The sequence below is a fragment of the Stegodyphus dumicola genome, chromosome 3 (genome assembly GCF_044657685.1).
Source record: "Stegodyphus dumicola isolate Sdum_Otavi_A_Nest chromosome 3, ASM4465768v1".
Taxonomy (NCBI): domain Eukaryota; kingdom Metazoa; phylum Arthropoda; class Arachnida; order Araneae; family Eresidae; genus Stegodyphus; species Stegodyphus dumicola.
In genome coordinates this window covers 134,261,859-134,276,022 of record NC_140770.1, presented here as the reverse complement: position 1 = coordinate 134,276,022, position 14,164 = coordinate 134,261,859, and the positions used below count along the sequence as shown (strand labels likewise).

General features: G+C 35.2%; 1 protein-coding gene across 5 annotated transcripts in view; it reads left to right on the top strand.

Annotated features, from left to right (window-relative positions):
• The window catches only part of LOC118204104 (cysteine-rich secretory protein 2-like), a 134,340-nt gene that overhangs the window by 108,556 nt on the left and 11,620 nt on the right, over positions 1 to 14,164 (top strand). For all 5 annotated transcript variants that reach the window (XM_085813336.1, XM_035376422.2, XM_035376425.2 and 2 more), the window contains exons 4-6: positions 1,838 to 1,931; positions 5,640 to 5,785; positions 12,400 to 12,503. In XM_085813336.1, the coding sequence (XP_085669462.1) occupies positions 1,838 to 1,931; positions 5,640 to 5,785; positions 12,400 to 12,503 (344 nt within the window). The remainder of the gene's footprint in view (positions 1 to 1,837; positions 1,932 to 5,639; positions 5,786 to 12,399; positions 12,504 to 14,164) is intronic.

Here is a 14,164-nt window from a genome sequence, read left to right as displayed (position 1 = left end):
GAGAGAAGACTCATATATTTCTAATCTCGCAATTTATTACCAAAATAAGTATGCTTTTATTATAATTGTTACAGTAGTAGATGATACGTGACATTAAGTGCTCAAGTAGTATGTTTCACTGGAACATTATTGTCCCTCTGGTTATGAAAATACACAGTGAAGTTCCTTTTTTAAGACCCTCTGTTTTTGTCTTTTAAGCTGTATCTATTATGAGTAGCCGGAAATTATTATCAGCTGAGGGAAATCAGTGTCTTTTGATAGAAACAGATTCGGATGATGAATTGGATGAATCAGACCTAAATGTTGAATATAAGCCTGACTACTCTGATAATAAGAATTCCTCTTCTGAAGGAACGCCGGATCAGAAACTTCCATCAAAAATTCCAAGTGCTTCAAAAATCGCACAAGCGAAGGTTGTCACATGATGAATACGCATTGGAGTCTTCGGCTGCCTTGGACCTTAATGATTCCTTGCCTAATGTATTAGCGCAAAAATGCAAGACAACACGCTGACGGCTTAAAAAAAAAAAAAAGAAACAGCAATTTAACTCAATCTACTGATTACGTTATTTGGTCTTCCGTAAGTTACTTGCCACGGATGCGTCAAAACTCATGTTGAATGTGGGTGATCACTTGCCAGTAGAAAGTTTAACGCGCTGAAGATGTGTACGCTGTATCAAAGAGAAAACGGACAAAAGCTGTATGTGCAATGTGAAAAATTACATTTTGTGAAAACTATTTAGCACTGTATCATACATGATTGTTTATTATTTATTTTATTGCATCTTTCCCAAAACCAGTCTCAGTAAAAATATCTTAACTTTTAATTGCAGTTTCAGTCACTATTTTTAGTACCACTGAGACATATGTGTCACAGTAAAACACACCAATGGGACACATATGTTCCATGGATCTCTCTCTCCCCCTGGTGATTTATTTATTTATTATTTTTTTCAGCATATTATCGGTATTTGTATTGTACTTAATTTGTTTCATTTTTTCTCAGGAGAAAAAAAATATTGGTACTGAAAAGGCTAACGTCTCGATTTATGACCCTGGCTTCTAATTTCGCAAAATTTACTTCACTAATAATTTTAGCAACACGCCTTTGATAATATTTCACAAAATTCGGAAGAAGAGTAATGCTTTCCTTTTAAATTCAAAGTAAAGACATTAAAGTGTAATGGGTTCATAAACGGAAAATTTCGAATGAAATTCACAAAGAAATGATGGAAAGAGTCCAATGATGATTGTTGGATCTCAGCCAATCTATTCAAATGATGCATTTGATGCAAACGTTTAATGGTATTCATATATATCCTGAAATGTCTACACGACCAGGAAACGCAATTTCATTAGCAATGTATTCTGAAGCTAGTAACTGTTCGACGGAATGTCTCGCGAATCTATTTCTTAAACCTTTCATCATTTAAATGTTTTACTTTTCGATTCTATTTTGTGTTTGTTACTGCAAGTACTATACTTTGTAAGATGGCATCAGCCGCCCAGCCCAGTCAGTATGGTGGTCAGGGAAGCTGACTGCGATGCCGAAGGGTCTAAGTTCGAATCCCGGAGAAGACATGGTTGTAACTGTCGGTCCCTTCATAGGAAAGGCGATGGTGGCCCACCTATTAGGTACCTCCATAATAAAGAGACCACCACATCCGGCCTTGTATAGTAAAAAGTTGGCATCATAAAACAGATCAATTATGACTATTCTACTAGGCTTACATTAATGTAGTCTTTCACTCTTGAAACTCGTATTTGAATCATTAACTTGCAGTTTAAAACCAATTTTAGGTTCATTTTGTCTTAGATTCTTCTTTTCCGTTTGCAGACTTGGCATACAGGTGCGCAAGAGGCAGCGCAAAAATGGGCCAATTCCTGCAAATTCCTGCGTCACGATAATCCTGTTGATAGGTGGGTGGAAGGTAAGTTTTTTTAAGATTAATACACAGCAAAAGAATGGGAATGAAGAAAATGTCTTCACATCCTTACTAAATAATTGCTTCTGTGTCGTAAATTTACTTCTAATGAATGCAGTATACTCCATATGATTGGTTTATGTTACTGATATGAGAAAATAAATTCAAAAGCCATTAATGATTAAGACCAATTTACAAACATTTAGTTATATTAGACTATTTCTTACTTATTCATTTTCAGTGACCGTTTCATCTTTTTCCTGTTTCCTTTCCAAAACTGAATATTTCATAGAAATTATTTGCCTTCCTGTAGGCAATATTTTATTCGGAACATATACTCTTGTCAGTTATTAATGGTAGTAAAATTATTTCATGTGCTTTATTGCCCATATAAATTCAAACTGCTGTATTCCTTGGACACGACGTACATTCTTTTACTTCAATTAATCTTATTAACCGATTATACGCGGTTAAACTTCGCTCATAGTATAAACTCAAATATGGGCCCTTGCACACTGTCCTAGAGTGACTATAGCCATTTCTTGTTATTACAATGCTTGATATATTACGATTCTAGATGTTACGTAAAAGTTTATTCGAATCATAATAATACTTAACTAAACTCGGCGGCACAAACAGCCCTTTGAGAGCCATGGCCGGCAGTGCCCTGACATCTGCTTTCTAGACCGTGGGCTCCGGGATGCCTGTGCATCTTGCCTGGACAAGAGGTCAGCTTGTATAATAATACTTCTGTCCCAAAATAATGCCCTAGAAATAAAGAAAATCGAGTAAAGGTCAAAGAAATTTTAGTTCGTGCCACGTCGTTAAACCACCAAGTGACCACCGCGTAGATCTCTGGCGACATTTGAAATTCGTAAGATATAGATTGGACAATTAAATTTGCTAATTACTTCCTTGTACGAAGTAAAAAGGAAGTATTGTAATCGCGAAAAGTTTCAGGCAGCATATTTCAACACACATATCCATTTTGACCGCTATCGAATGCAATTTAACGATGTTTTTGCGTGACATCAGTAGGTAAGAACAGAATAAAAGACTATTTTCCTTCAAAATAATTATAAAACTGCTTTAAAATGAATTCTGAAGAGAATATTTCGTGGCTTCTGTACGAACGTATGTACGTATCTCGCATAACTCAAAAATGAGAAGCCTCAGAACGGTGAAATTTTGTATATAGGACTCTTATAACATGCAGATGTGCACCTCGTATTGTGGTTGCAATCGGCAGCAACAAACGTATATAAATATATTTATATATATATATATATATATATATGCACACTAACCGGCTCAGTGATCTCAGTTTCTTTACTTTTATATGTTTGTAAATTATACATTTTTTGCTTTAAAAATTATTGAATTATGTTGTTCTTATCTTCCGGTTAAGTATTTTATGCCTTTAGTAAATCTGTATGCTATATTTTTAGAATTATCAACAATTTTAAAGTTGTTTAAGTGAAACTAAGCCTAATAATTTTTTTGATGGTGTCCATTGCTTGTTTACATTTGAAACAGCAGAATAGTGGATTTGTTGCCAATCTAGAGAAACTTAACTTCGCAACAACAAAGATAACGCGTTCATTTATTATTGCGAATTAAATCATGCTTAATCCTTTCTGGAATTTTTTCGAGGAAATAAGTGTTTAAGATTTAGTTCGTAATTTTTAATACAGATATTTTGAGTATTTATGTATTTTTGCCTTGTCGCGAGAACTGAATTAATTGAATGAGAAATACTCAATTGTCTGTGAAAAACTGTTTCTTTTTTGTTTTGTTTGCTTAATTTCTTTTATACATCGTTTTAGCTTTATTATAGCATTTGAATTGAACATGTGGCAACGATTATATAGTTCTTCAAATGATACAAATTTTGTGCATTCTGAGTTATAATGTGAGCGAAGCATAACGCTGTTAAGTGAACCTAGCGCCAGAATGTCGCTATAGTAAAAAAATATAGTGAATTTTAAAGAGTGCATTTATTTAATTGTTGTTTATGTGCTGTCGACGAAGTAGATTTAATTCAGTCCAATAAGTTTAAATGAAATGCAAGAAAAAATGCGTATAATTTAATATTCCATACAAGGATGTCATGTAGTGTACACATCAGATTTTTGTGATTAAGCGTGGTGGGACCTTTAACCCGCTGGCCGACCAAGGTTTCTGCTAAGAAAGCACAAATTTCCCAAAACTACTATGAGAAAAAGTTATATTCTTGATTTTTATGTAAAAATTCTCCTGGTATTTTATACCTGAATTTGTTTGCTTTTAATATATTGCCTTGATTTTTTTGACATATTTTAATATGCACGTATATATATGTTCTTACAGATATCCCAAAAAATTTTCTATTCCGTATCTATATATCTATATATCTATATAGATATATATAGATATGTATATAAAATAAACGCAAAATTTAGAAGTACTGATGCAGGAACACAGAGATGTAGAAACGCAGAAATTACTGATGACGAAGCACGTCGATGGCATATAGAAGAGGAAGATTTCTGATTGTGTAGTATGCTAATATGTTGAGTTCGTAATATCTAAGAAACTTGGCAGTCGAGGCAGCTTTATTTGAAATTGACATTTGTAGCTACAATCAATTGGCATTCTAGTCGTGCCTATTCACAGAGCAGTTATATTTTTGGTATTATTGCGATAGTAAGCAAGACAGCGAAATTACATCCTAACAGGGTAGAGAGCGAAGCTGAAGTGCGTAGTTAGGCAAGATGGAAGCACACGAAGAGAAAGGTTATGGTTTGAGTTAAAAGTTTCAGTTCCCAATTATTAAGTCATCAGCTCTGCGCAGGCCATGCAAAACGGAATGATCTAGAATTGACGCAATCTAGAGAAGTTATCACAATTTTTAAAACAGAGAGGAAGAATTAAAGATTGTACCGTGAGTTTAAATTATAATTTTGATTCAAATATTTTTTATCTTACATATATACGGCCTTGCCGGCAAGACAGTGCATGAAAGTTCAATGAAACCACATTAAATAAATAAAAAAATAATAATATAGAATAATGAAAAAAAAAAAGCGAAAAGTAGCATGAAAAATTATGCCTCCCAGTTTGGCACGCATTGGAACCTGTAGATGTGTCGGGGGTAGAGGTTTGAAGCTCAGAATATGAATGAAATTAAAGATACATAAGTATTCGCTAACGAAAGTTTGATTTTGTGTGCCTGTCATTGAGGCATCCTCAGATTTTTTTTAAACTAGTTTTAAAAATTAATTTATAGATTATACATAATGTTATTTTGATTTATTTATCCATATATAAATATGATCATATTTACCACTCATTTTTGTGCATTGCACATGCGTTTGTGCATTACACTTTTGCATGTGATTCCCTCTTTTTTACCAACTATCTAAAAAGCGTGAATTTCATTCAGTTTGCGTATTCAATAACATGAGCTTGCAGTTCCTTTTTACGATTTAAAACCTTTATTTCTTAACTTTAACATGGAAGCCCCTCACTCTGAATACGATATGGGTGACCTTATCAGTATACTGCGAAGAGTAGGGTTTATTATTCATTTTTTAATTAATTGCGGCAGAATTAATTTTAACTGAACACAATCCACATTATATCGAGAGGCCATTGTGTTAAATGCTTTACATAACTTTACATAAATGCTTTCTTTTTAATTTTCACCACTGAATCCCGGATCTTCTTTTATAGATTATGGATCCTGCGGTCAAAATATATTCGTCTCCAGCGAGCAAGTGGACTGGATGTATGTAGCTAAAGCTTGGTACATGGAACATCTCAATTTCACATACGGAAGTCCAAGTAATAATTTAACTGTCGTTGGACACTATACACAGGTAACTATTTAGTTTTAAAGGATGAACATAATTTCTTCGAATGGCTGTTCGAACCATACGATGTGAAATCTGAGTGTATTTTCTGAGAAAATTGAAAGGTCTTTTTAATGTATGTTTGTTTAAAATGGTTGAGCCTATTTCGATTGGTTTTATTTATATTTTTGTAAATTTACGAAGATGGTATGAACGAGATACGAAATGAAAGGAAACCTTTTATTATTACTTACATATGTCTTAAGATTTCGATTTACGATGTTCAAGATGATAATCAGATCCTTCCTGTACTTTACACTCGCGTATTTTTATTGCTGTTTCTACAAATAAAAATACATATTTTAAGATCATGTAAGTTTATATACAAAGATGACATGAATATTATGCTTTTATCGCGCTTCCAAATGAAAAAAAAAAAGTCAGATGACATAATATCCTATAATCTAGGATTTTATATACCGAAAACCAAATTACCCTGTCTGTAACGTCGCATAACAACGGCCCGTTTTGTTATTTTGCCTTTGCACCATAGTTTTCCATTTTGGGGCGTTATCGCCTATTGGTGACCCCTGAGGCATCCATAAGGAGCGTTGTTGGTTGGAAGATCAGTAAGAGAACTCTGAAAAGGATTTTTGAAGTTTTGAACTCAAACATATTACAGTCTAGTAGATTACATTATCCATTAGTATATACATACAGTAAGACCCCGCTTAACGCTGTTTCGTTTAGCGCTGTTTCGGTTTAGCGCTCTTTTATTTCAACCCGGGATTCCACGAAATCGCTCGCAGCATACGGGGATTCCCCGAAATATTATGCAGCGATAGGTTTCAAATACATATCCGAAAGAGTGTACTTGTATTTCTTGTTTGGTGCGGTATTGTACAGATATATTTTGAAGGGGTAAATGTGGAAGATGTCGAAGAAATAATTCAAGAAGCAGCGGCTAGTCTTTCTAATGATGAGCTCAAGGAATTAACTGAACAAGATGAAAACAAAAATGTTGACAGCAGTGATTCAGAAGAAGAGCAAAAAGAACTTTCGATGGCGTTTGTAAAAAGGAGTTTGTCTACCATAACTGAAATAATGGATCAATTCATTGAAAATGATCCGAATTTTGACAGGAGCTCAAAAGTAAGGCGTGGTGTTAGAGATGCTCTATCCGTTTATGAAGAACTTTTAAGAGAACAACGCAAAAGAAAAAGGCAAACAACATTAGATGCTTTTGTCACAAAAAGGCAGAACACTGAAAACGCGGAAGGCTAACTAAATATGACTGAGAATTTTATTTGTTTTTTTTAAGAATATTCTTTTTTTATTTATATTTTGTTTTTATTTTTGTAAGAAATAATAATGTGGTATTAATTTGGGCTTTAAGAAATAAATGTTTGGTTTTATTTTTATTAAAAAAACATACTTTTTAAATTTAATACCTAACCAATTTCCTAGCCATCTTCGCCTAACCCCAATATTTACATGTAAAGATAGCCTCGTTTAGCGCTGTTTCGCATTACGCTCTACTTTGATGGAACGTATCCCCCGCGTTAAGCGGGGTCTTACTGTATTATAGATTTTGCAAAGTGTCTGCAGACATTATGAATGCATTATGATACTTTAAAAACGTTCTTACTGATAATGATTTAATATGAACTACACAGATACATTGCTTGAGTCTCACAAATTATTTAGCGTTATGGATAAATCAAAATTTAATAAAAGAACGGTTCGTAAATGGATTGAAATTTGGGAAAATCTAAGACAATATTTCAGAGTGAAAGGATGATAGTACGTCGGCTATTTTTTTTTTTTTTTCAACCTCCGATGGGCTATGAAGAAAAAATGGGTAAATATACAAAAAACATTTTATTACCAAAAGTAATGTACAATACAGGTTATTTCTCTATGTAATCACCTTGACGATTGAAGCATTTGTTATATCTGTGAACAAGCTTTCCAATACCCTCTTCATAAAATGTTCCCGCCAATGATTGGAAAAGTGAGTTGTGACAGTTTCTTTGAGTTCCGCTCAAATTTTGAAAGCGCTGCTCCCAAGCTACTGCTTCAGTTCAGAGAAAAGATGATAGTCACTCGACGCTAGGTCGGGACTACATGGTGGGTGTTCGAAAATGTCCCAATGAAATTTCTGAGGGAGCCGCTGGGTTACACGAGCGCTATGAGAACAGTCATTGTCGTGGATCAGAACAATTCCAGAAGTCAGCATATCTCTTCGTTTGTTTTCAATAGCTCTCCGTAAGCGTCGCAAAGTTTCAGAATATGAATCAGCATTAATTGTTGTTCCAGGCTGCATGAACTTTACAAGCAACACACCTTTTTGGTCCCAAAAAGCAGTTGCCATAACCTTACGGTTGTTGAAGGTTCGTTTGAATTTTGTGGGTCTCTTTGGTCAATTTGTGTGCATTCATTGTTGTGATTGCCGTTTCATTTCGGGCGTGTCATATTGAAGAAATGTCTCACCACCTGTCACAATGGATTTCAAAACATCTTCTCCATCAGTATTGTAACGGTCAAGGAACTCCAACGCTGCAAACATTCGGCGAATTTTGTGGTCGTCAGTTCACATCTGTGGGGCCCAGCGAGCGCAAACTTTTCTGTAGCACAAATTTTCAATAACGATCACTCAATAACTATAATAATCACTTTTCAATAACTGGGAAAATGTTGAAACTTCCGGAAAATTTCATCGATAATTCATTTATGGTGAACCTTAAATTATCCTTAACCGCTTGGTCAACTCGTTGAACAATGTCGTAAATAGCGACAGACATGCGTCCTTGACCGCCTTCATCATGCACATCAGTTCAGCCATCTTTAAACTTTCGACACCACTCACGAACAACGCTATCACTCATAAAGCTGTGTCCATACACTCGACTCATTCTTGGATGAATTTCCGCTGCACTGTTCCCTTCTGCCTGCAAGAAACGAATAACAGCTGGCAATTCACACTTCGCGGAAGAATCAGTAAACTTTCAAAAGTTCGTTTTTAAATATTTTAGTATTTTTTACTTATTTACACCAATAAAATTCATAAAAATTGCAAGAGAAAATTGCTTGTTTGAAATTTTTTATTAGTTCAGATTTAAAATATTATTTTCTAAAAGAAGTAGTTACAAATTTCCTTACAGCATAGGAAAAGCTAAAAAAATATCCAGTGCTGAAAGCATGCAATAGCTTTATAATTATTTGGAATGTTAATTATGCTTGATAAATATGCTTAATTTTTAAAAATCAATCTCAATTTCAAAAATAAAAATATGTAGAAATTCTAATTTGTTAAATGAGGCGCTACAACGAGCTTTTTCTTGACAACTATACACGCTGCAATAGACAACCAATGTTAAATTTCTGCAAGTCGTCCCTACTTCTCGGGATGTGATCAAGGTGACAGCCGGCAACGCCTTAAACGAGGGAGAAAACCCGTTTGGGTTAGTCTATTTCTTATAAGGTCCATGCGACAGCCATGTTTACGTGACTGCAACTCAACAGGAAATGGCGTATTCAACTCGCCAGTAACAGAGCGTGTGTATGGGGAGATGCGCAGTCGCCTACTGTGTACACCAATCCACCTGCCGCATGCCTGGCCATCGTATTGTGCGATTGGAGGTCGGAAAAAAAATAACCCTCGTAATTCAACAGCCTTTTTGGAGTTGCAAAGCATATGACGGCTCATTATTGTGACTGCTATAAGATTTGAACTTAAAAGGACTACAAATTAGTTGAGATTTCTTTACATACACTTTAAAATTTCAAAAGTCTTGGTATTAAATAAACATGAACTGGAGTTTTAAGTTACTCACAGGTGATGAAAAAGAAAGAAAACTATGAAATTTATGGTAATTGTAAAAGACATTAAAATTCCACGTAATGTAATTATTTATAGAAATTTTATACTGCCGAATTAAAAAACCCGGTATAACGCAGGCATTTGCACTTAATATATAAATTAGACAAATGCGAGCGAATTGTTAAAGGAAACTTATTTCACATCGCTTACGTATTTTGATTAAATGCAGCCTGATGATTCTGAAAGTGGTCAGATTAAATGAGTAATTTTAAAAGATTGTTAATAATGTGTGAATCACATGATTAAAGCCCAAACTGGCGATTGTCGAGTTTTAAAAATCGACAGTAGTCGATGGACATGACATCCAAGCGCATTTGACTAGGCTATGAACTTGAGCTATAATCAGTGTATTGACTCGAGCTGATCAAATACATTTGTATGTGTGAAGAAAGCTGAATATTCTACAAAACCTAATCTCAAAAATATGGTAGCATGTTTGAAGCAGGAAACAGTTAGCTGGCTTTCTGGTCAAGATCATTCGAGAGGAACTGTAGCATGTGAAGACCATCATTTAATGACGGACACGAAGAAACCGCTTTGGACCGCTCAACAACCACTGAAACTCGAATAAACAAAGGTACTGGAATGCTTCCGAAGACTATCAGCATGGTTTTATGCGAGAAGACTATTGCACTGCATTCTGATTTCAGTATCTTCCAGAGATAGACCTTTGAGATGGCATCGTCTTCAAAAATAATCAAAATGACTACTCCCAAGTACTAGTCATGGCTATGTCTTAGATCAATTGAAATAAAGTTTCGGGTATATTTTCAGCTGAAAAGCGCGGGGCGCATGCAACCTTTCATTCCATAGTCATAAAAGACATATTTTCCATTTACTTGTTTGGAGAAGAATCAAAAGAAACGATTGCACCGAAATCCATCTCTGTATCAGAGAGTCCACAACCGTGGAAAGGAAAAAGGTTTAAATTTTGTATTCCCTTTCGAGGCTATTTTGTATTACTACAGGCGAAGATTTTTTTTTTGGGGGGGGGGTTATTAATGATAATGTTGCTATTGTGACCTTTAAACTCAGTATATTGCCCGAATGGTTTACCCCGTGTTGGATGTATATTTAATATTTGCATTTCTTTTGCCTTATTTATTTTTTCAATGTTTAATTTTATGTTATGATTTTAACAATAATCTTGTTACTGGCAACATGCTTTATTTTACTATTGAGTTTGTGTGAATGGCAACAGTTGTTCGTGTTTATTAGTAGAATAGCGTTCTCAATCAATTCACCAGATCTCAATCCTATCGAGGATTTCTGGAGCTGTCTTAGAACGGACATGTTGGACAGGTCAGTTTTGTCTTCTGAACCTCCTGGTGGTTGATGATTCAGGTAATACAAATCTAACGTACCTAAGGAGGAATGCCTTCGAGGAGGACCTTCTAAGGGCTGATATTGATGTAACACACGAGACAAACGACGATGCAGTTAGTTTATTCGCCGATATCTTGTTGTTGATACTAATCCCCTTAGGTCAGGAAAGCCTACACCAAGTCCAAGAGACCTTGCCACTCAAGTGAATCGCTAACATTATCCTGCTCAGCCGATGGCTGTCTCAAGGAGACGCCTATACAATCTAGTAGGTAAGCGGGAGAGGCAGGGAGGAAACAGGCACATGAGGAAAAGGTTCTCCCTCCCCCCGTTGTATTCTATTCATCGAAGATGCCCGCTTCTGAATCTGGCCATGGCCGTTTGGAGAGATATAGTTCTTTTACTCTGTAGTGACATGTCTGGCTGTTCAGCGATATACCAATACCGAGCAGGAGAAATTTTCCACTCCATGTTCATTTTATTTTTTTAGTGGGATGGGCTTAAATCAGTAGAAAGGGGGTAGAGAGATCACAGTCTTTCCTTGCAAGATCGTTAGCTATATCATTACATACACCCCAAAATGGGACGATATCCACTGGAGATATATTGATTTACGTTGTACAAGCTCAAAACGTTTAGTTATGATATTCTGACCAGTCTTATCCATAATCTTAGACCAGTTTTTAAGGTATTGAAGGAAGCTTCTACTGTCTGTCAGAATTCATAGAATGTCGCTAGTCGTTTCGCCGATATTCGAAACCAGATTCATCTACTAATATTCAGTGGTCTTATTTTTTCTGCTCCTGGTCCAGATTTATTATGTTACAAGAATGGTATTTGATCCTTAGGTCTTAATTGGCTCTTTAACTAATAGTATAGAAAGATGCTTGCGAAGTGTATTTTTCCACCAGATAACATTCCACAACGGACGATGACAGTTTGTTTTAATTATTTTTTATACAGCTTGAATTAACAATATTTTAGCATTATTCAATTTGTAGTACCTCTTTATGTATGTTTATGAATAATTTTAGGCATGTCTTTTTGTCATGCAGCAAATGTTTACTTAATCTTTTATTAACCTTAATTAATAAAAACCAGTGTTTCTATGTGTTATAAAATTCATTCAAAAACTTCATTAATGTAGATGTAGCATGGATATAATAGGCCATATTATGGTAATATGATTCATCTTCAAATGCATCGCAGAAAAATATCACGAATACGAAGGAAATATCACCTTTCTCAAAATTTAACGTTTTCTTTTCATCTAAAACAAAAGACAAGCCAGTTTCCGCCCTCCTATTCAACACGTAGAAATAAGAATTGCGTGGGCGCTTTCTCTTCGGTCCCTTTATCACTTCTTGAATATAGATTCTGCTTATTTCTTCGGAGAATGAAATGTGAAAACAACTTCTTTCTTTTGCCGTTGCAGATGGTTTGGTACAACAGTCATCGAATTGGATGTGGTTTCAAATTCTGTGGGAAAGACGTAGCGAATAGACCCTTCTTCAATTACGTCTGTAATTACTGTCCTATGTAAGTATCAGGAAAACGGAAGTTTCGTCATTTTTTGTGTCCTCTGTCATTTAATTTCTTTTGAGGACTCCAAGGTTAAATGTGATTAACTATACTATGACACTTTCTTTTCCTTTTTTTATTATTGATTGTTTAATCATAAACGTGCTTAAAAAAATCTATCCTTGTTAATAATTGTTAAATGTTTTTCTTTTTAAGCTTTTCTCAACTTCATAAATTCGCAAACCAGTCAAAAATGTATGCTGGTTTATACATTCAAATATGTTGCATATTCTCAAAAGAAGCACTCTCTCGTCAAATAGCCATTCAATAGACAATAGCATAATTAAACTATACTCCATGTTCATAGCAGTGAGTAACATTCCGTCTATTGTGAGATGCTGGTATCACGCTGAAATCTATTCTTTTAAAACGGTCTTAAATCGTATATAATTTTAAAGAGGTTGGTTTTGCATAAAAACAGAGCTTGTAGAGTCATTAGGTTTGTCAAAGCAGGAAACATGAAAAGTATGTAGTGCCTTCGGGATTCGAACTCCCGACCTCCCCATTTCTAGTCAGACCTGTTTCCAGTTACACGACAGAAACACGCGATAAGGAAGGAGAAAATATCTTACATTCTCCCTTACTTAAAAGGCGACTACAGAGTCGGAGACCCAGTCTTTAAACTATGATGGTGACGAATTATCATCCAATACATTTTAGTTCAGGCTCCACTATAGTCATTATATTTGTTGAAGCAGGAAACATGAAAAATGTGCAATGCCTTGGCCGGGATTTCAGCTCTTGACCTCTCGACTGGTAGACGGACGTTCTTCCAATTACATCTCAAAGATATGCGGTAAGAAATAGGAAAATACCTCACAACTTCACCGAATACAAGCTGGATTTATTGCTAAACAGTGATAGGAGAATCTGAGTACTGTTTCTCTTAACAGAAAAGTGCCCAATTTTAATTCGAATTAGGCATTATTTTATTCTGCTTACGTACTTACGTGAAGGCAGGCGATGGGAGAAGGCACGCGATCCAGTCGAACAAATCATGGTTGTAACAAGTTATTGTTCATCACATTTTAATTCAGACGCTACTGAGACCATTAAATATTTCACGCCAAGATACCAATCTCTTTTGAATTATATATACAATCAATTGTGCCCTCGGTGAGGTTCGAACCCGGATATTTGAATTACCATTTGGATGTGCTAATTGTCTAGATCCTAAGATGAATGCTGTAATAGTTGACTCTTAATGCTTTGAATTATCCTTTAAGCACGCGGTGGAGTATTTGCAGACTTGTTTTATTGCAGACACCCGATATACATAATAGTGCATGAGCATTAACAACATTTGGTGGCGACGATGTATGTTATTCCAGAAATAATTTGTTTGCGCAGCCTTTGATCTCTGACGCATTTAAACAGAAGTACGAACGCAGTAGCATATACGATGTGTTGAGAGGCTGTATAAACCCTGTTTTGAATTTCTCAAAAGATAGATAAATGTTCCTGGACTGCTAATGAAAGATCCCGCCGAAGGTATGTTATATTAGACCGACTACATGAGTGTTATTAAGGTACTAGAGAGTGCAGTGTAGCTATAATATTAAATAGTGAGGTATTTTTGAATATTAATTGCCAGTTAGTTTTATGATATAATAAAGAAA